The sequence below is a fragment of the Corvus moneduloides genome, chromosome 3 (genome assembly GCF_009650955.1).
Source record: "Corvus moneduloides isolate bCorMon1 chromosome 3, bCorMon1.pri, whole genome shotgun sequence".
In the NCBI taxonomy this organism is placed as follows: domain Eukaryota; kingdom Metazoa; phylum Chordata; class Aves; order Passeriformes; family Corvidae; genus Corvus; species Corvus moneduloides.
Window position 1 is genome coordinate 34271084 of NC_045478.1, and position 20122 is coordinate 34291205.

The 20122-nt window shown below is 36.6% G+C and overlaps 1 protein-coding gene across 6 annotated transcripts in view; it reads left to right on the forward strand.

Moving 5' to 3' along the window:
• MYO6 (myosin VI) overlaps positions 1-20122 on the forward strand; it is a 104854-nt gene that overhangs the window by 44958 nt on the left and 39774 nt on the right. For all 6 annotated transcript variants that reach the window (XM_032104855.1, XM_032104854.1, XM_032104850.1 and 3 more), the window contains exons 7-12: positions 1269-1324; positions 3524-3621; positions 5421-5585; positions 9867-9947; positions 12583-12763; positions 14925-15069. In XM_032104855.1, the coding sequence (XP_031960746.1) occupies positions 1269-1324; positions 3524-3621; positions 5421-5585; positions 9867-9947; positions 12583-12763; positions 14925-15069 (726 nt within the window). The remainder of the gene's footprint in view (positions 1-1268; positions 1325-3523; positions 3622-5420; positions 5586-9866; positions 9948-12582; positions 12764-14924; positions 15070-20122) is intronic.

A 20122-nucleotide genomic window follows, 5' to 3' on the forward strand; every position in this document is an offset into this window, starting at 1 on the left:
AACACTGTAACTGGAAAGAACTGCTCCATTAAATACACCTATATAATAGGTGGCCTGATTATGCAGGGAAGCACAGTGCGGGCAGTGGAAATACGCTCCCTTCCCCCGCCTTGGACTTGTATCCCTCTATAAATCTTTAATTCCCTTTTCCCTAACGTCATGTATTTTCTAGTATTTATGTACAGTAGAAGTATTATCTTCCCCATCCCGTGAAGAATTGTCACAACTGTCTGTCTGTCCTTCATACGGCTCTGCTCTGCCCCTGTGCAGCCTCTCATAGATAGCTGCAAGAATTACTGCAAGGTGCTGGTAATGATTTCCTACAGGGGACATCCTGACTTTATTCCTGCTAAGAGTAACAAAAAAAGACAGCAGGAACTGGAATATCTCATGAGAGATGCTCTTAAAGGAGATTATTCTTCTGCTTCTCAGCAAAGGAAGAGCTCATTACACAACAGACGAATATCACTGCTGTTGCTTCTCCCCACCACCCTCCACCATAGAGTCCATGTACAAAACATAATTGAGTTTTAAAAGCTGGAAGATTTTACCCTTGTGTGATTAGAAAGTAAAAGGTACTAGTACAGCTCTTTCAGTGCTTCTGAAGTTTTTTGGAAGGCCCCATTTTCAAGAACTGTTTTTAACTTGTCCCAGATTCACCTGTGAATTTCCATAAAGCATGCCCTGTGTGCAGGGAAAAAAAAATTAAAAAAAGACCTGAACTTTGGAGCAAGTACATTGTGGTTTTATTTTCAAATTCTTTCTTCAGCTACTAAATTGAATCTTGCCTTAATTATACACCTGCAAATTCTTATCCTCACCATTTCTATGTGGATTTTTATTAACACTGATAGTTATGAATACAGAAATTGTATCCATGGAAGCAGTCTTAAATTCAGCAAATAGACATGAAACCTTATGTGCTTACTAAGATTATTAATAAATACAGACAATACAGTAATAGTTTGATTATATTTCTGTTAAATGGTAATTTTCATATGCATGTCTAAAAGAAATTTCTAGCAGGCCTTGGAATATTGAAAAAGGAAATTGAAGTGTGCAAGAGTATTTTTGTTTTAATGAAAAAGAAAAACTAAAAATTTAAAGAAAAATTAAAGCTTATTTTAAAGTGCATATGTATTTGAAACTTAAAATCAGTATACTTTCCCTATAGTAAATGGCTAGTATTTTTGCACAGCCATGTTAAATCATGTTTAATTGAGGTAACCTGACATGAATGATACTGATATTTTTATCTTGGTTTACAGATATTTGACAGAATCCTATGGTAGTGGCCAAGATATTGATGATAGAATTGTAGAAGGTAATGAATTTTCTTTTGTTTAACTAAAGGTTCCAACATTACTTTTTTTTCAGAAATGTGAGTCAACAGCAAGTGAATAAAAGCTAGCATAGAAATACTATCAGACTTTCTAGGGCATAATTTACAGGTAGTTTACCTTGATCCTAGGTTCTGAAAAATTGGGGTTTTTTTATTCATGATTCACTTTATTTTTATTTATTATAGTATCATACAATCATTGATCTAGAAAACATTTACATGTGTGTTTGAATTGAACTTGATGTACTCCAGATAGTACCCAAGGTGGAATTTTAAACTGCATAAAATCTGCAAGGACCAATTTTACGTTTTTTCATTACTATCTGTTAGTACCAGGAAAATGTAATTCTTCTTCCTCACCATCAAGTTCTCAAAGTCAAATAAAGCAGTGAAGTTCTTTTAAATTATGATTCTGGGTCATTTTTCTGTTACATCGTTTTTGTCAGAAACCACAGAATTCAGATTAGCACTTTGATTGTATCTATCTTTACAATAGACTCCCAAACCAGGTGAAAAAAGACTCTGTTTAACATCCTCATTGAGACTCTTTAATGTTACATGTACTTCCTAACTGAACTGAAAATAGCTTTTTGAGAAAATACAAAAACAAACAACCCTCAGCCTAACAGAGCCTCATACATCAGTTTTAGTCCTCTATAGCATATAGTAAATTTATTTTGAAATTTCTTGACTCTGTGTCTTTTTCTTTAAAAAATTACTTACTTTGCTTTAAAGTTTTCTGTTTTCAAATTTGAACCACTTATTCAAGAGTAGTACTGCAGGCTTTAATCTCTTGTTGCTGTAGGTCTGCTTAAACCAGTTTCTTAGTGAAATCCACTGTGTGTTAAAGGCACTCAGAAACTGGGCAAGAGTTGGATAATGCCTGATGCAAATTAATTGGTACTTGTGGGTATTCCTCAAAGAGTTTGGGCTTTTTAATTTAGAACAGCATCTGATGCATGAATTCTGAAGGTTTTTAGGTATGATTTTAACGAGTATGCTTATGGCATATGTATTGCTAGAGGAACTTCAGCCTAGCTGAAAGACCTCGTGCAATTTTTGGCTTGCTTCATAATCCTTTCTTTAAAACTTAATATTACCTAAAATGCCTGAATAGTTATCAAAGATCTTGTAAGAAGTCAGATTTGCATTTTCATAAGCTTTAAGTATTAAAAAAATGAAAATACAGCCAAACTAAAAAAGTTAATTCTCATGTCCTATTACATGATGCATTATCATCCACACTTTATCCAAGCATTGATGTTATTTCTTCATTCTTAAATTTTGTAGGAGCAGATATTTAAATGGTTGTCAGTGGATTTTTAAATCTGAGTTCCTGCTCACTTGGTTTCCAGTGTTTATTTTCAGCTAGAAGCCTCAAAATATCTTGCAGATATTTTTAGTGGTTTATTGTTAACATGATTCTGTAAACTATTTTTCTTTGATCTTCAAAGCTAGTAAAATGCAGTCTTTCAGAGGCCTTCTATTTAATAACTAATAAGCAATTTCAAACTGCTTAAACTGTGCATGATGTTTGTGGTGTGTATTTATATGTAGATGAGAATTAGATTGCTTGCTGCCATTCATTCTGTGTGGGCTTTAATGTGCTGAAAAGCAGCAGCCAGTAAAAAATAAAATAGTCAGTCAGTCACTTAATTGACCTAATTTGAAAGGGCAGTTTTAAGTGGTTTTTGAAGTCAACACACTTTTCTAATATGATATTTATTAATTCCCTTATCAATCTAATACATTGCATGCATGACATTTAAGTGGCATTTTTGTCTGCAGGATAAGTCGGTAGTTTAGATTTCATGAATAAAAACTAATTGGGAAGTGTCAAATTCTGTGTTGTCTCATGTAGTTTATATATCAGTTATTTACCTACATCCTGTGGAAGAACATCACTGAATAATTTCTGGCATTTGTCTGAATTTCTTGCAGCATTGATTCAAGTACTTTGCAGTATTACCTGGTATTTAAGTACTCAATTTATGTTCCACCACAATATATCCAGTATAATTTCCAAAACTGATTATTCCTAATAGGTAGTATTTTTCCTTTAATTTTCAAACCTTATTCCAAATAAGTTCCCTGATTAAATATAATATATTTGTTTTCTCTTTCTTTTCGGTAGTTTCTTGGTTGAATTTTAACACTACAAAAATTAATTTTTTTAAACAGCAAATCCTCTATTAGAAGCTTTTGGAAATGCAAAGACTGTTCGCAACAACAACAGCAGTCGTTTTGGGAAGTTTGTTGAAATTCACTTCAATGAAAAGGTACTGGAATTTTGTTACAGATAACCAGTGATGATTTTTTTGTCATAAAATGGAAGTACTAGACTGGCAGAAGGCTGAATGTACTTATTAGTCTTGCAGCAACTAGCCAGTGTCCTACTTTACAGATTTTGCTTGTATTGTGTCACTTTGAAAAAAAAACCAGAGCCACACTGTACTGTCTCATTACTGGAACGCAGTGGCAAGTCAGTAGAAAAATTGCTTCCAACCACAAAAGATCAAAAATGGGTCCCTTCATTGCAAAAAAGCCTGGATGAAGGCTAACTCACTTGCTGTTAGGTATTCATGCGTTCCTTTGATGCACAAGTAAGCGTGAGTTGCATATTGGATATGAACGTATTTCAACTTCAAATGAATTACTGATTTTTTTAATGCATTTGTATGAAATTTTGGGACCTCACATAGTAATCTGTGTGACAGAAGTCAAGAAACTGGTTTTTTGATAGGAATACTATTCAACTGTGTATCTTGAGAAAAATTTTCTTTGGGTATAGTGGTGTTTGGGTGGCATATGTCTACACACGTTCCACAGTTAAGGATGACTGTATGGCTGGTCAGTATGTCCAAGCTGAAGACTCCTGTTGATGTTCTCTGTGGAGATTACATACATGCTTCTGCATCCTTCTGATTGAGGACAGACCAACTGCAAGATTTTGTTTCTTTTCTTGCAGAATTAAAGCTCATTATCTGGTCTTGAGCTTGCGGCCTTTTCCTAAGTTTTCATCACTTGGTTTGTAATTTAACTTCAGAGCTTTTGTTAATAGTTCAGATAGTAAATAACGAAATTCCTTCCTGGATAGAGAGCCTTTATCTGTTGGTCTGGTTTGTGTTAATAAGCCCTTATGGAAGGGATTAAAATTTTTACTTGAAATAATGGATTCATGATCTGTCAGTTTACCCATCAAGACTTACATGGTGTTTCAGGTTAATTACTTAAGCTGAAGCAAATAGCCCTCCGAGTATCTTCAGAAACTGCTTCAAAGCTTGTTTCAGCTTTCCACTGCAAGATCAGCCTGTTTACTTGAGCCCCTTTTTTACAGGACATCACACCTCACTTTGTGGTCACCTTATTAGGTCTGGTTTCTCAAAGTGATATGAGTACAGACTTGAGACCTCCTGAATAAGTGAATGACTGCATAACTGTAGTCAAATTTGTCAGTCAATAAATCCTTCTTAGTTCCTGTAATGGCCATTAAGTTCAGGAATTTCCTTGCTATTAAGATTTCTCTAGGCACAGCAAATTTTATCATAGGCCAGATAACAAATGGCTCTCAAAATCTGTGTTAGAATTCCTTCTCAGAAGAGAAGTGCAAGTGTTGGAAATAAAATGTTGTGTCATAATTAATTTGTTTAAGATCTTGTCCAAATATGTATTCTATAATTTTAACACCTTCCTTTTATTTTACAAGAGTCTCAGTTAAATGCAACTAGAAAAGGTAGTAATAGCACTGCCATCCAGTAAGTATAAGGATGGCTGTAGTGATGCTCTTTGCTATAACTCCTGAGATTCTGCTATGGATTTCTGCTTTTTGGGGTGAAGAAGACCCTTCTTTTAAGAAGAGTGTATGTATATATAATACATGAGCTAGGGAGAGAAGTAATGGTAAAGGCCATGGTTTCTTTTCTAGGCTTAATATGTATTAGGTATAGATAGATTTTAATAGTCTTTGGAGCAGTTTCTATTGAGTGAGTCATGATCAGGCAAATGTAAATTGAAAACCTGAATATCAAAATAATCCAACAAATATTCAGATAATCAGAAAAATATTTCTTTTTCCTAGAACTCGGTGGTTGGTGGATTTGTGTCACACTACCTTCTGGAGAAATCTAGGATCTGTGTGCAAGGCAAAGAAGAGAGGAATTATCATATCTTTTACAGGCTTTGTGCTGGTGCTCCAGAAGACATTAGGGAAAAGCTATATCTAAGCTCTCCTGACAACTTTAGGGTGAGTATCAGAGTCAGCATTTGTAAAGCTTGCCATATCATCATACATGGATTTTTCATATAGATCATATTAAAATCTCTATTTATTATCTTTGACAGACTCATTCCTATTAAGAAAATCAGGGGTTTTTTTTGTTAAATCTATTTGATCTTGGAATAAAGTTACCTGACGTTTTTCTTTACTGGAAGAATTCCTATACTTTTTCTTTGTCTTAAAATTGAGGAATCTGTGCTTTTCCAGAAAATGTGCTGTTGCATACCCAGCTGTTAGTAATGTTGTTACAGACTCTTCTAGAGATGTAAAGTGTGAATTTCTTCAGTGCAAAACAAATCTCCTCATTAATTCCAGTCAGTTCTTTGCTTGTGTTCTGTCATTTGTTTCCATCTCTCACCACTTCTTGCCTTATGTTTGGCTTGGAACATCATGGCAGCGGAATTTTGTGTATTCCCAAAATACGCAGACCAAATCTCTTGGGTTTTGAAGGGTTTTGTAATAAAACAATGTGGAATTACAAAGACACAAGCTAAATGACTGTCATCTCCTTAGACATCCTTGATCTTAAATGAGATGAGAAGCCCCTCTAACAAAGAATTAAGTTATTGTGCTGATTGTTTTCTTTGTTGGTCTATCTTCCTACTTGGATTTCTAGATAAAACTTGGACTGTGCTTATCTGTTGCTTTCCCTTTTGTACTCAGTTCCATCAGAATTCAGCAGAGGGCTAGAAGCTTTAAATACACAAATGTCCTACCAGTTTTGTGCAAAGTTGGGGGGTTGCACAGGTGGGACCTAAATTAGTGCACTCACTGTGGGGAAGGTGGGGTACACTGGTCACCAAACAGGCAGCTGTTGCCTCTTGGCTTGGCCAAGTCAGTCTCTGCTTATGGATGAGCCAGGAAATGGGCACAGAGCTGCACTTCCATATTGTGTGCAGTGTACATTTGTACTGTGGTATCAAGGTGATCTTATTATTACCTGTATGATGGAAACCTGATCTCATGCTTATTAGGAAAGAACTGCTTCCATTCCCTAGAAGGAAAGTTTTTATTTTGAAACACCCAACAAACACAATGCTTAAAAACACCCAACACCATTTATATTTGTAAAATATGGATTTAATTTTCAAAAATCTCTTCTTTACTCTGCAGTTACTCTGTGCAGTATTCCCTTGTATGTTTTAAAACTAAAATATTGAACAGATTTTCAAGTACATGTTTTTATTGTACAGCCACTTTTCAATTAAAATCTATTTCTTGAAGTTAATAGATTTTTATTTCTAGAATATGCGGCCTACCTGCTCTTGGAGATTTTTTTTTTAAATCAAGAATTCTGCTCATGAGAGCACCCAAGGTTGTAGATGTCAGGGTTGGACTTAAAACCTTCTTAAAATCAGGCTGGTGCAGTACAGTAGTTAAGAGCTTGAGTTCTTTTACAGAGGACACTTTCTTACATATTACATTTATAAAGAGTTTATTGTCACACCAGCCTTATCACACTGTGACTTTTTTTTTTTGACTTCTACTAAGATTGTAGCAGGCACTTGAATTTCCATTAAGGATTTTATTGCTTTACCATAAGTTAGTATTTGAATTCTGAGTTCCTTGCATGTGAAAGCTCCACTGTGCATGTTAAATTAAAAAAAATTAACACAGTTTTTTCTCTCCCTTAAAGTAGATTATCTTTAATTAAAAATCAAACAAAACCACAAAACCTTAGGATAATTTTCATCTTTGTAAGCTTGTAAATGAATATAAATATTCTTAAAGTTTATTACCCATATTGCAATAAATTTTCATCAAGTATGACTTTATAGGAGATTTTTAGGAAACCAAAACTGTAAAAGATCAATTTTCCTCCTAAATTTGCATTTCTTTTGTCAAGATTTTTTTTTTGTGTTCTTTATTCTCATTTGCTGTTTCTGAATGGTTCTGAATAAGCACACTTGTGTCACTTTTTTTTTTACCACATTTTGTTGACTGCATGTCTGTCTGGTTCAGAATTCATAGAAATGCCATCTTTCAAGCTTCTGATAATAGATTGTGATATTTATTATACGAGGTAAGGTTTGATGATTGATCAGTATTTTCCTATCAATACTAGGTTTTTTTACAAGAAAGATATTCATAAAAAAACCTCATACTCTAAAATTGGTTATTTAGAAAAACTCATCCCTTAAGTTACAGTTTTGCATTGGCTCTATTGTGCCCCTTGTATTGTGCCTTTTAGCTTATCAAATCAAAGTCCAAATTAGGGCCAGTTTGAGTTCTAAGACTCAAGCCTGGTTTCTCTTAAGTACACTTTGTTGGAAATAGGACCGTCTCCAATTTAAGGTCTTTTTGTTTTGCTTTGTTTTTCACAGAAGCAAAATATTATTAAAAGATAAAGGATAACTTAATTCTCTTCACCCCATGGGCTTGCTTCCCTTTGATTTAAGTGGTCCCTTGGAATCTTCCTCCCCATACATTTGGCCGTTGTGGCATAGGGACACATTGCTCTGGGCATGTAAACCAAGATACTGCATTGGCTGCACTGCCTGACCTGTCCTCTGGATTTCAGCAGCACTGATGGCCATTACCTCTATATTGGTTCATCCTTCCCCTGCAGGTTCCCTGGGCAAGTGAGAATTTACTTGCCAAGGATTATGCAAATAGTCCTGCAGTTCTGCAGGTTTCTTACTCACCCATTCTCCAGCACACCCACATGAAAGCCGGCAGTCTTGGGCGCTCGTGTTTTAGGTTGCCCTGCAGAGGTTTGCAGAAATTCAAGGTCATGAGGTAACCCTGTGCTGAACCTTGTAGGTCTTTGTGCCTTGGACTGAACCACATGGCTATGAAAGTAAAGCTGCACAGTAAATCTGTAATTCTGTACCTGGAGTATAGTTGATGGGGATGAGAAGCTGAATTTCTTTCACATCTAAATTTCAGGAAGAGAAGTCAGATTGCCTTATGTTTGGGTTATTGAAGTTATAATGGGGTGTTGTACTTCACGGAAAAAAAAAAATCAAACCATAAAAAGCAAAACTCAAGTACAATGGTATTTAGATGTACTATATGATAACCTGAAACTGTGTATATGTGTTCTTTAAAAATACAGTTTCTCCCTGATTTAATATATAAATTTACTCAAGGTTTTCGCTTTCAAATGAAAGCCATTATCTTGTGATTAAATGTCTTCTACTAGGTTATTATTGAATACCATACTGGTTCACATTCTTAGCCTGTCAGATAAGTTTCCACACTTTATTTTTGAAAAGTATGACCTTTTTCCCTTCCCATCCCCAGTTCCTGGGATTGTGTTACTAATGCTGTAATACAGGGATATATTGTGTTTGAAATACACTGTGATTTGCATTCTTATTGGCTGATAAAGAAAACTTCAGTACTTTGTTAAACACCAAGCTAACTTTAAACAGTTGTCACTTTGTTTTAATATTAAATATATCACCAAGTTTTCTTCTGCTGTTAGAAATGCTTTGAAGAATATTTTGGGGTTTTAGAATTTTGCATGTAAATTTTAATCAGAGAGTAGAATTGTCTGTGTTCACCTATTAGAAAACATCTTTGTTCAGTCAAAGAGCAAAGAATCAGTTCACTTCCTTCAGACAAAGGGCTCTGTCCAAGCTTTTGGACAGAGTTCTTACATTAGCTGAACAAATCAGAAAGAAAAAAGCTGGCAATCCCATTTTGCTGAAAGCAACAGTAATTATTTAAATCTAAATTCAGTCTGGTTTACTGAACAGTAAATCTGAGATTACTATACAACATGAGGTGGATATCAGAAGCCAGATTCTAAATAAGGCTTCTGCTTAGACCATGCTATAAGCTTTAAATATTCTTCAGGCTTTTTTATACACTATCTCTCTTACTACTTATAGAAATACTTCACTGCTGAGGAAAAATAAGTAGTTTCATATTACACGTAGGCCAGAAAATTAATTCTTTTGGTTCCTAATTTTGGTTGTCTTTTCTGTAATCCTGGACTCCTTGAATAGGTTTAATAGAATCAAAAATTAAGAAAATATTGTGTAACTTAATATCTCATTGTGTCAATAAGTATTTTAGTTCTCAAAATCAAGAAACTTTCAACAGAAGTTTGGTACTGTTGCAGTTCTTTAGTTTTGTAGATGTAAATAAATATGTTTTCAAGAAATGAGTTATGAGCACTTACCATGTTGTTTGTATCAAATGCTTAAATCAAGCTGTGTAAGGCAAGCCTTAAATAAAAGCATATGTTTTCCTTACTTCTGTCTTTAAGTATGCTTTTCCACTTTTTTATTGTTACAGTACTTAAATCGAGGCTGTACCAGATTCTTTGCCAACAAAGAAACAGACAAGCAGATTTTGCAAAATCGCAAGAGTCCTGAGGTATGTTTTTATCGTCAGTTACTTTCTATTATTAAGTAATAATAGAGATAGAGTTGAAAGTGATTAGAATTTTACAGTGTGGAATGAAATGTTCATTTTACACATCTTTATAGGTCTGAAAGGGTACTCCCAAAGCTGCTGTGTTCAGAACTCTGCTTTGGAGTTCAGTCCTAGAAATACATTTTAATATGCATCATAAAATCCCAAATGGAACAGTGTATATAAAATGGTTTCCTCTTCATTCTTACAATAATGTAACACTTAATGATGCAGCTTGTCATCTGTGGAAAACGAAAACCTAAGACGTTTTGTAATTTTCTTTTTTAAAATCTTAACTGCTGGTAGGAATAGGTCAGAAGCAATGTTTTTTTCTGGAGCTGTTTTTACTACCTGGAGCTTTGAAATGATCCTCCAAACTGTTCTCTAAATCACTAGTGCAACCTCACTTCTAGCCATGACTATATTCTCCTTGGTACATTTTAAACGTTTTTGTTTCCCGTTGCTATTAACTGCTATTTATGCCAGAGCATGGCATTTCCTGGATGAGAGTCTGAAGCTTCAAAACATTTGTATCTTCTTGCTCCATCTCTCTTTACATTTTTTAGAACTTGAATTACCAGAATTTGTTAGCACTTAGACCTTTGAGCTGTTCACATGAGGATACTAAAGAATTTGTTCTGAATTAATAGTATATATGAATTGGAAGTTGTTAAAACACTTAATTAAACTCTACTCTGTTCTCTAATAATAAAATTTTCATCTACTCATACTTAAAGTATGAAATTCACATTTGTGTAGCTGGAAGCTATTTCAAATATTAATCAAATCCATATTTGTGATTCAATAGCAGGGTAGGCTGCATACATATCTGACAAAAATACAAAAATAACTTTACTCAAGAGCCTCTTTCCATCAAGTGGCCATGCTATCTCTTTCATAACTGTCTTGAAGCTCGTGCTCAACCATGAGAGACTGTGTAGGTACTTCATTTGCTCAAATCAACGTTGTCAGGTCTACCCCTGGATTTCTAGTGGTTGTATTATTGTAACACTGAGGATGTAATCCTGACTGTTGTTAAATGTAGGCTATTTTCTATAATCAGGGCTGGTGGAGAGTGAGATACAAAAATATTTATTTGACATCACTGTGAGGCAGAAAGCTGGTAGATACTTAATTCTTGTCAAGCATATAGGCTAGCATTGGGGAATTTTGCCTCAGTTTACCCAATTTGCCTTTAATGTAGAATTGTAGCGAGTAGACATAGAATATCAACATTCACTTATTTTTGCTACTGGAAGATGAACCTGTGCAATCTTCTGTTATTGATGTGATTTACAGGTGGGTGTTCTGTCATAAAACTTGTCTCCTAATGGACTTGAAATAAGAGAAGACTTGATTTGAAATCAGTGTTCATCTAAATTAAAACATACTGAGAGTATAGTTCTGAAAACATATATAAGACATGAAGTAGCAGAACATATGAGACCATAATACTTGTACATAACTGCCATATCCCTTTGAAGGCTCAATAAAGGATCAAATTTAAATTATATTTAAACCAAGCATAGCCATTTAAACAGGAAATAGATTGCCTTGTGCAGGTTTTTAAATTGGAAATTTAGTATTTGCTCTGTCATTTTATAAAAAATATTAAGTTTGTTTGAATAAAAATAGCTGGAATAGTCAATTAATACTTCAATTATTTTTGTGTTTTCCTTATCAGGAAGATGAGGTGATCATTTTACATAATTAACATGTAGTTTAATGTTATTGATGTGCCTACATGTTGTGTGAAGTGAATTTTTCAGATGCATGTGGTGCTTTGTTTTGATAAAAATCATGTTAGCTTATTTGACATTAACAAGGCTATTTAGTTAATTATTCTCTTTAATGTAAAACATTAAAAATAAGTGTAAAAACATAGCTCAGTTTGTGCATGTTCATATAGTTTCCTGATTGCATGCAGATGTGTTACTTTCTACTATTTAAACTGGTTTATAGCTAAAATAGCTTTCAATATATTTAAATTAGAAAAACCAGCAAAATGTTAAAATTGGTATTTCAGAACACAGCCAGTATTCTTCTAACCTGTACAGCACTGCAAACAACTTTTCTGTTTCTTAATTACTAGCAAAAGCTAACAAGTATATTTCTCTAAATAAGTCTGTTTAGAATAGGGATAACTGTCCTCTATTTATCCTGTACTCCTTTCCCGTGGCCTGCCATTCTGTCATCCTACTGCAAGGACCTCCATCTTCTTTCAGCTGCTTGGGGCTAGAAGGACTTCTTTGTATTAAATGCTCTGATAGCTCCCTTAGCCAAGGTCTTCCTTTCCCCTGCTCAGTATCTCATATTCCCCTGTCCTTAGCAGTCACATTCTCTCTAGCTTCTGCTTTCTGAATATAGTTTGAAGCTTGCTTTGAAATTTAAGTTTGAAGATCATGCTTCCAAGTATCAACAACTTAAAATAAACTAAGGTTCTTGCGAAGCCTATATTGTATGAAGAGCTCGAATCTCTACTTAGTTTGGCATGCTTTTGTATGCTTTTTGTTATGACTTATTCTTGGCTGGAAATATTTGCTTACATTTACTTTGCAGCACTTACATAGAATTTTTGGTTTTTCTTGTTTTATAGTATCTTAAAGAAGGTTCTTTGAAGGATCCACTGTTAGATGATCATGGAGATTTCAACAGAATGTGCACAGCAATGAAAAAGATTGGACTGGATGATGAAGAAAAACTTGATCTTTTTAGAGTAGTGGCCGGTGTACTTCACCTTGGAAATATCGATTTTGAGGAAGCTGGGAGTACTTCAGGTTGGATGAAATATAAATTGTTTTTTGTAAAAATACTGAAAATGCCTCTTGATTAGAGATATTTCCTTTTCATGTGAACTACTGCTTTAGAAAGCTTCTTTGTGTTCACGGGTAATTCAATCTTAATTCACCCCCATTTCAAAGTCAAGTTTACCTGTTTGTTTTAAAGTTGCACTTGACAAGCTCTGCAAGCAAATAGGCTTTCACTGAAATTGTTCAAGAACTTGTTCAGTGAAAAGTTGGATATAAAGAAAAGAGCCATTTCGTGTCTCAAAACAATTCTTGTGTTTTAATTATAGCTTTAAAGTCCAACTTCTGTATAATGTCATGAAAATACCTTGAAATTAGAAATTAGCAACTCTATCTGTAGGGAAAGGCGTTATGTCCTTTGGTTTCCAAAAATAACATCATGTTAGTATTTTGAGATGTGAGGAAAAAAAGTTAAAGCAAAAACTTAGGTAAATATAACTTCCTAATTTTAAGACGTTACTCACAAGATGAAGTAGTACAAGTGTAGTTGGGACTTAATTGCAGAATGTGCATGAAGGTTGATGAAGGAGAGTTAATGTGTTGGGAATTGTCCTTCTTACCTTACTACTGAAATCAGCCTCTCTAAATTGAGAACTGCTGTCTGTATATTCCTGAAGGACTGGTTCCTCTGGGTCTGGATGTGCTACAAATACAACTATAGTAGAAAACGTAAGTATGTAGATCTATCTTGAGTTGCAAGATAGAGTGAAATTGGTTCCTCTTGGTCCTACTTCAAGTATGTATAGTTGTTGGTGCAGTTGTTTGGAAGAGCAGACCAAAGAACATTTTAAAAGGTGTTCTGAATTAAATGAATTAAATGAGTACTAACCTTACAGGTTCACTAGCTTCTGACCCCAAGTACAGAATCAGCACAGAAGTGTACAAAACATTCTGTTCAGAAGGGATCATGGGAGGGCTCTAGTCCCATGTGTCCTGGTCAAAGCAGGGCCAGTGCTGAATTCAGACTGGGTAGCTTAGGGTTGGCACATAGGTGGGTTTTTTCTTCTTTTTTTTTTTTTTTAGATCTCTGTACTATGTAGATCAAATCAGAACCTCCCCAGTGTCAGTTTATGCTGTTGCCATCTTCATGAAGATGACTGAAATGAACATGATTAATGCGAATGAATCTGGGAAGATGCAGGTGTAGAGAAGGGTAGTAGCTTCATGTAATTCAGCAGTTAGCTTCCCACAGAGCTTCCCTGTTTGGGCCTTTTGTGAGCTGTGACTTAGGCATTGATAAAGTGGAACAGTGAAAAAGGCGCAAATGTGAGTGGAGAGGCAGTCTGGGGAGGCAAATGAACAAGAAGAGTGGGAACCACTGATGGTGAGGAAAGTCAGGGTTTAGAAGAGGGAAGGTCACCAGAAAAGTTACATCCTCTAAATACTGCAATTCAGACATATGTTTTTCTGGAATAAATTTTTGAATTTCTAAAATGTAAATGAACTTCTAAAATGTAAATGAATGTATTGAATTTCTAAATTGCAAATACAGGTTTTGTTCTTCCCTCACCTTGTGTGTCTTCACACAGGGTGTGCATTCGAACTGTTCCAGGCAGTGTCTTACCAGAGACCCTCTAAAGTTCTGTTGCTGCTCTACTGTGAACAGGAGGAAATACATGTAAATAAATGCTAGATTTTACTAAAGCAGGTGGTGTTCCAGTTGGAGATTTCTGCTGGCTTAGCCCAGGCGCCGAGGCAGGTGCAGAGCAGCAGGGAGTGCACCCCTTGGCTGTTTGCCTGTGACATGTACAGAGCCTTATCTGAAAAATCCAAGTGCCAGGGGTCTGCCCTAGCAGGCACTTCTGCTGCATAGCAAGGAAGCCTGAAGGATTACAGGAACATCTAAGTTCAAAAGTTTTAAGTCACTAGAGTTAGTTTGTAAGGCTTAGCACTTACGCATTTTGGGATAGTTCTTCCCTACAAGCAGGATGGTTTTTGAACAGCCTGGAAAATGTTCTAGAAATACGGCATTTCATGCATGTTTTTTGGGCGGGCTGTTATTTTTGTGTTTGTTTTGAGGGGTTTCCTTGGGTTTTGAGAACTGACTCTTCCCACTTAACGGGTCGGAAGTAATTTCCAGAGGCAGACGGTTGATTCCCTCAAGGCCGATGCTGACGGTGTGTGTCCGCAGGGGGCTGCACGCCGCGCGCGCGGAGCCAGGCGGCGCTGGAGCGCTGCGCGGCCCTGCTGGGCCTGGACGAGGACGACCTGCGCGGGAGCCTCACCTCGCGCGTCATGCTCACCACGGCAGGGGGCGCCAAGGGCACGGTCATCAAGTGAGTGACGGCACCGGCGGGGCGGGAACGGGGCCGGGGCGTGAGGGGGCCGGGGCGTGAGGGGGCCGGGGCGTGAGGGAGCGGGGGCGTGAGGGAGCGGGGGCGTGAGGGAGCGGGGGCGTGAGGGAGCGGGGGCGTGAGGGGGCGGGGGCGTGAGGGGGCCGGGGCGTGAGGGGGCCGGGGCGTGAGGGGGCCGGGGCGTGAGGGGGCCGGGGCGTGAGGGAGCGGGGCGTGAGGGGCCTCCTGCGCTGCCCCCGTCTTACCCACCGGCCCAGTCGGCCCTCCCCGCGTAACCAGCTGCAGGTGAACTGAGGTGCACTCGGGCCAAGCGCAGCTGTCTAAAGCGCTTCCTTTAATGGGCTACGAAGCACAAGTACGCCCCCATGGTCCTACAGAAATCAGAGCGTGCCGAAGGCTAGCAGGCTTACAGTGCTAGTCACTTTGAATAAGTAACTCCTGCGTTGTATAAAATCTCTCATGTGCCAGTGAGTACGCTGTGTGGCCAAAGTAAGTATAGCAGTCAGCCAGTTAAATCCACAGACTACACAGCAAATTTGATATGCTAAAAGATGTAACAGATACGTTGTATCAAGGAATGTTAATGCGGTCCTAAAGTCTTTCAGAAGACACTTGAATCTTTGTCATGAGGGCTGCACAGTGCTCCCGTGAGTGCTGCCCTGCAATAATTAGGGCTGGGATGCTTTAATTAGAGGGTAGTATATCCACCCTTCTTAATGTCTCAGTGATCAGTGTCCTTGTGTTAGTTACATCTAGTTCTTCTGAAATCACGTTTCAACTTTAAAAACACTGATGCAGATGGTAATCCAGGAATGTGCTGCTTTTTGCTGGTTTTGGTAAACACCCATGTAATCTTGACTGCAATGTTAATAATGTTTCCCAAAAACATTGTTAGAAAGTGTGTTATTTTGTTTGGCTTGGTGGTTTGGTTTGGTTTTTTTGGTTTCTTTTTTTTTGCCGTTATCAAGGTAACTTTCTAGGCACAGGAGCAGGATAGTGATTTCTTTCTGTATGCACATGGAGAAGGAATAATGGCAAAGAACATGTACCAGTGATAACATTTCAATACCATGAAATTTATGACTCTTGCAAGACTGAGTTTTTTATGAACATGACAGTACAGTTACCTTTTATTTATGAAAAACCTCTAGCTTCCACCACAAATTTTCTCTTGCTGAGATTGATCCTAGCATACAAGCTGTCAGGGGTGCTAACCAAGTTGTCTGCAAATGAACTGTGTATTTTAACATCTCGTTTTCTATGTTGAGTATACTCTGGAGTTCAAGGAAACACCACATTAAAAACTGAACTTGGACTAAGCAGTTGTGAGCACATTAAAAGCAATTCTCTGTGTTCAGCTAAACGTATCAAACAGTTAGGAAGCTAATGAACGTTCACTTTTTGGAAGAATACATGTGTGGTTTTTATTGACTTATGGAAACAATCAGATTTTAGTGAATTGGAAATACTTTATTCACATTACACCAGAAGTTTAGTATATGAAACGCCTAATTATCTGTATTAATGTGGTTTATTTACATTCCTTGCATATTTTGTCTTTGGAAATTTATTACGGAAATTATTATTATGGAAAAAGTTCTAATGCAGTGACAAATGGTAAGTAGTGTTGGGGGGAGGGTGATGTGTTATTCTGCCTTCAGTTAAAAGCTCAAGATCTAGACCTCTTAATAGCATATTCAAAAGTCCATTTCTGGAGAGTAAATTCTTCTTCTCTCCCTGCCCAGTGTAAATTCCTCCTCTCTCTCTCCCACCAGTTACTAGAAATTGAGGACTTCGGGTAATTATCATCTTGCTGCTTTATCAGATGATATGGAGAGTTACAATTAATTTTTTCCCTTCATTACAACCTTTATGTGTAGGAAAATGTTGGTCTTGCAGGAAAAAGTGTTTCCAGTGAAAAATATTGACCAAGTTTTTACTATTTGCTCTTTTCCAGACCATGTCTAAATTGACAGCAAAATCCTTGATATATTCATCCAGGACCACCTTTATCAGTATTGTGGATAACATTAGAGTTGAAAATTACACATTATACAGTACAGATGGTACTCATAGTAATGCATGGCAATATGAGCATTGAGATTTTGAAAGTCAGTAACATTTTTTACTTAATTCAGGTTGTGATGCACAATAATTGCTGATCTTTCTGTTGACTTACTGCTTACCTGGTTATTCTCCATCTTCCATTTGTATTTTTTAATTCTCTTCAGCTTACCACCACCCACTCTCCTTTACTGAGATATATCATGTGGATTTTTACATTATGAATTTTTGAAAATAATTTTGTATGCTAATCTTGCTACCAAGATTTTCTGCTTTCTTAATTCAGTATTATTAGCCCAGTTTTGAGAATACCCTTAATTTCACATTCCTTTTAAGTGAAAGTATTAAATAGAAACAAAAGGGCTTAGAAGAAATTGTGTCCATGTCAGATTCAGATGACACCCCACTGGAAATGCTCTCAGTGAACTGCTGATTTAGCCTCTGAGAACAGATTAGTTTTGGCTGTTGTACATACAACACATAGATAAAGCTTGTCTGTATAGTTTCCTTTTGAGAGTGATTGGTGGGACATACCAAGCTACCACCATTATAAGGCACGCCCTGTCACCACTTCTCAAGTGAAACCGTCAAAGAAGATTTCTTAATTTTTGTTACAGCTTGTAGTTTACTTTGGATTAAAACTGTAAAGATTTTCTGATCAGCATATTTATCCTGACAAGCCTGCGGTGTTATTAGCAGTTTGCAGTTTCAAAAATCTGCAAACACAAGAAGCTATGTTTTTGTGCCAGCAGATGTTATTTTTCCCCAGTGTTTCATTTTGGGGGTGTCAAAAATGAGTTCAGCAGACTCCTTACAATATCTCAATGATTAATGCATTAAGCCTCTTTTGCTAGCATTTTCAAAACTTGTGCATCTAAGAGCAAACATACTCTAATAAATACACCAATATCATCTTCTCCTGTGACTTACTGCATGTACAAGGAAAGTGGATTGGACTGTTTTAGATACTGGTTAAATAGACACCACTTTTTCTATGGTAGTGTGGTTTAGAAACTACTTGACTGCTATCAGTATTAGAGTTTTGACAAGTACATTGTTTTATTTTGTTCCAGCAACCCAAAGAGCTAGTCATTTCTCTCTCTTTCTTAGGGACCTTTTGTATGCAAGTAGATCATGTGAGTCCTAATAGGTCACCGTGAATAAATAGCTCGGCTGAAATCACTGTGCTCAGAGTATAACAAAGGCTTTGTTCTGCTGGGCACAGTGGAGCCAACAAGGAACAGTAGGAGGGTGATGCTGAATGCAATCTCTCTGAATTTTATTAAATACTCATGTGCAGTGAATTGCCAGGGGGACTTGGCTACACTACGTCTATCTGTCCTTGTCTCCCAAAACCCCATAATAATTACCTTGTTGGATTATGTTTTTGCCATCCATGTGAAGTGTGTTTACAGAGAGAAGTAATGTGTTAGGATTCAAAATCTGGTGCTTCTCCTAGACTGTAAATGTGCTACTGTGCTATTCTCTTGCTCAGTTTCTTCCTTTCCAACAAGACTTTCAGAGAGGACTCCATCATCACAAACTAAATTATTTTACAGGGTGAAAAAATTAATTTGTATCATTTCAGGTCCTCCAGCTTCTTCTGCAGTACATTTTCTACCAAAATGCAGTTTTTTTAGTGTGCTACTGAAGCCTCAGTTGGAAAAGATTTTTCAAAAAATACTTCTCTGCATTTTTTTGAACTTTAGTTTTTCTCAAATTACAAATGTGCTGGTTAGATTCTTTAATTAAGTGGAGTATTTAACTAAGTGGGCTTATTTCATCCAGGCTACTTTATTTATGAATCAGTAACCATATTGCGTGACAGTAATTGATGGATACTGCTTCACCTGCTCTCTCTCCCTCAGTTGTTGTCAATCATGGGCAAATTATACATATTTCTAATTGAAGTTTATTTGTTCTGGAATATATTTGGGAACTGCATGGACTTATCCACAGGCTAAATCTAGCCCATCAGTGGCTAGGTCTCAGACTCTAGATCAATGGAAACCTTGCTGAAGCAGTTGGCATGAGGACCAACAAGGGTTTTTCTTGCAGCCTTAACAAAGTGCTTAGAATTTGGAAAAATTTTTCTTTATTCCATTCAAGTAGCTGATACGTGGAGGAGAGTAGAAGAAGGTGAAATAGAGGAAGGACAATTTATCTTTTCATGTTCAGGCAAGAAACAAGAGGAGAAAAAGAGATTCATTTTTCTTTGTGCATACCAAAGAAAAGGAAGAGCTGAGGGAAAACAAGTTTGTGAGAAGAAAGTTACTTGTTCTGAATGTCAGTTCTGTGATAGGGCTCTTGCGTATCTACTGTCTCAGTGCATTTTTAGCATTATTTTGTGGTTCTGAACTTTCAGTTGGGCAAAATGCGTTTCAGAGTTACATTTTCTCTCCATGTGTGTTTGCTGCATACTATGAAATTTAACAAGAAGGGTTTGTGCAGTCTTCAGAATTGTACTTAATAATGGCAGAATTTGCTATTTTGAAAACCAGGACCATTTTGTAAATACATGCTCTAGCAGTACAACTATTTGTCATGTTGTTTAAAAAAGTAAGTGAAAAACATAAAAGATTTTAATGTATTGTATTATGTAATAGCTCTGCAGCTGACGTAGGAATTAGTATTCTGATCTCTTAAACGTATCAGAACAGAATGCAAAGGTACCTTCCTTCTATTTATAAGCTAAGATTTCTGTCAGTACTCATTACCTTAAGATAAGATAGATACTTAGTGGAAGACGAGATTGTGTGTTAAAGCTAATTACTATCTAATACTATGTAGCTGCAAGTGTCCTTTGGGAATGGAGTCTCTGGTTCTGTGCCTTACCAGTCACAGTAGAAAGTGATCTCCATCACTCTAATGATTCTGCATCAAAAGTATTATCCTTGAAGAAATAAATAAAAAAAATATTAGTTAGTTTAGTGCTTATGAATTCTGGGAAGTGACGGAAATGATGCACTAT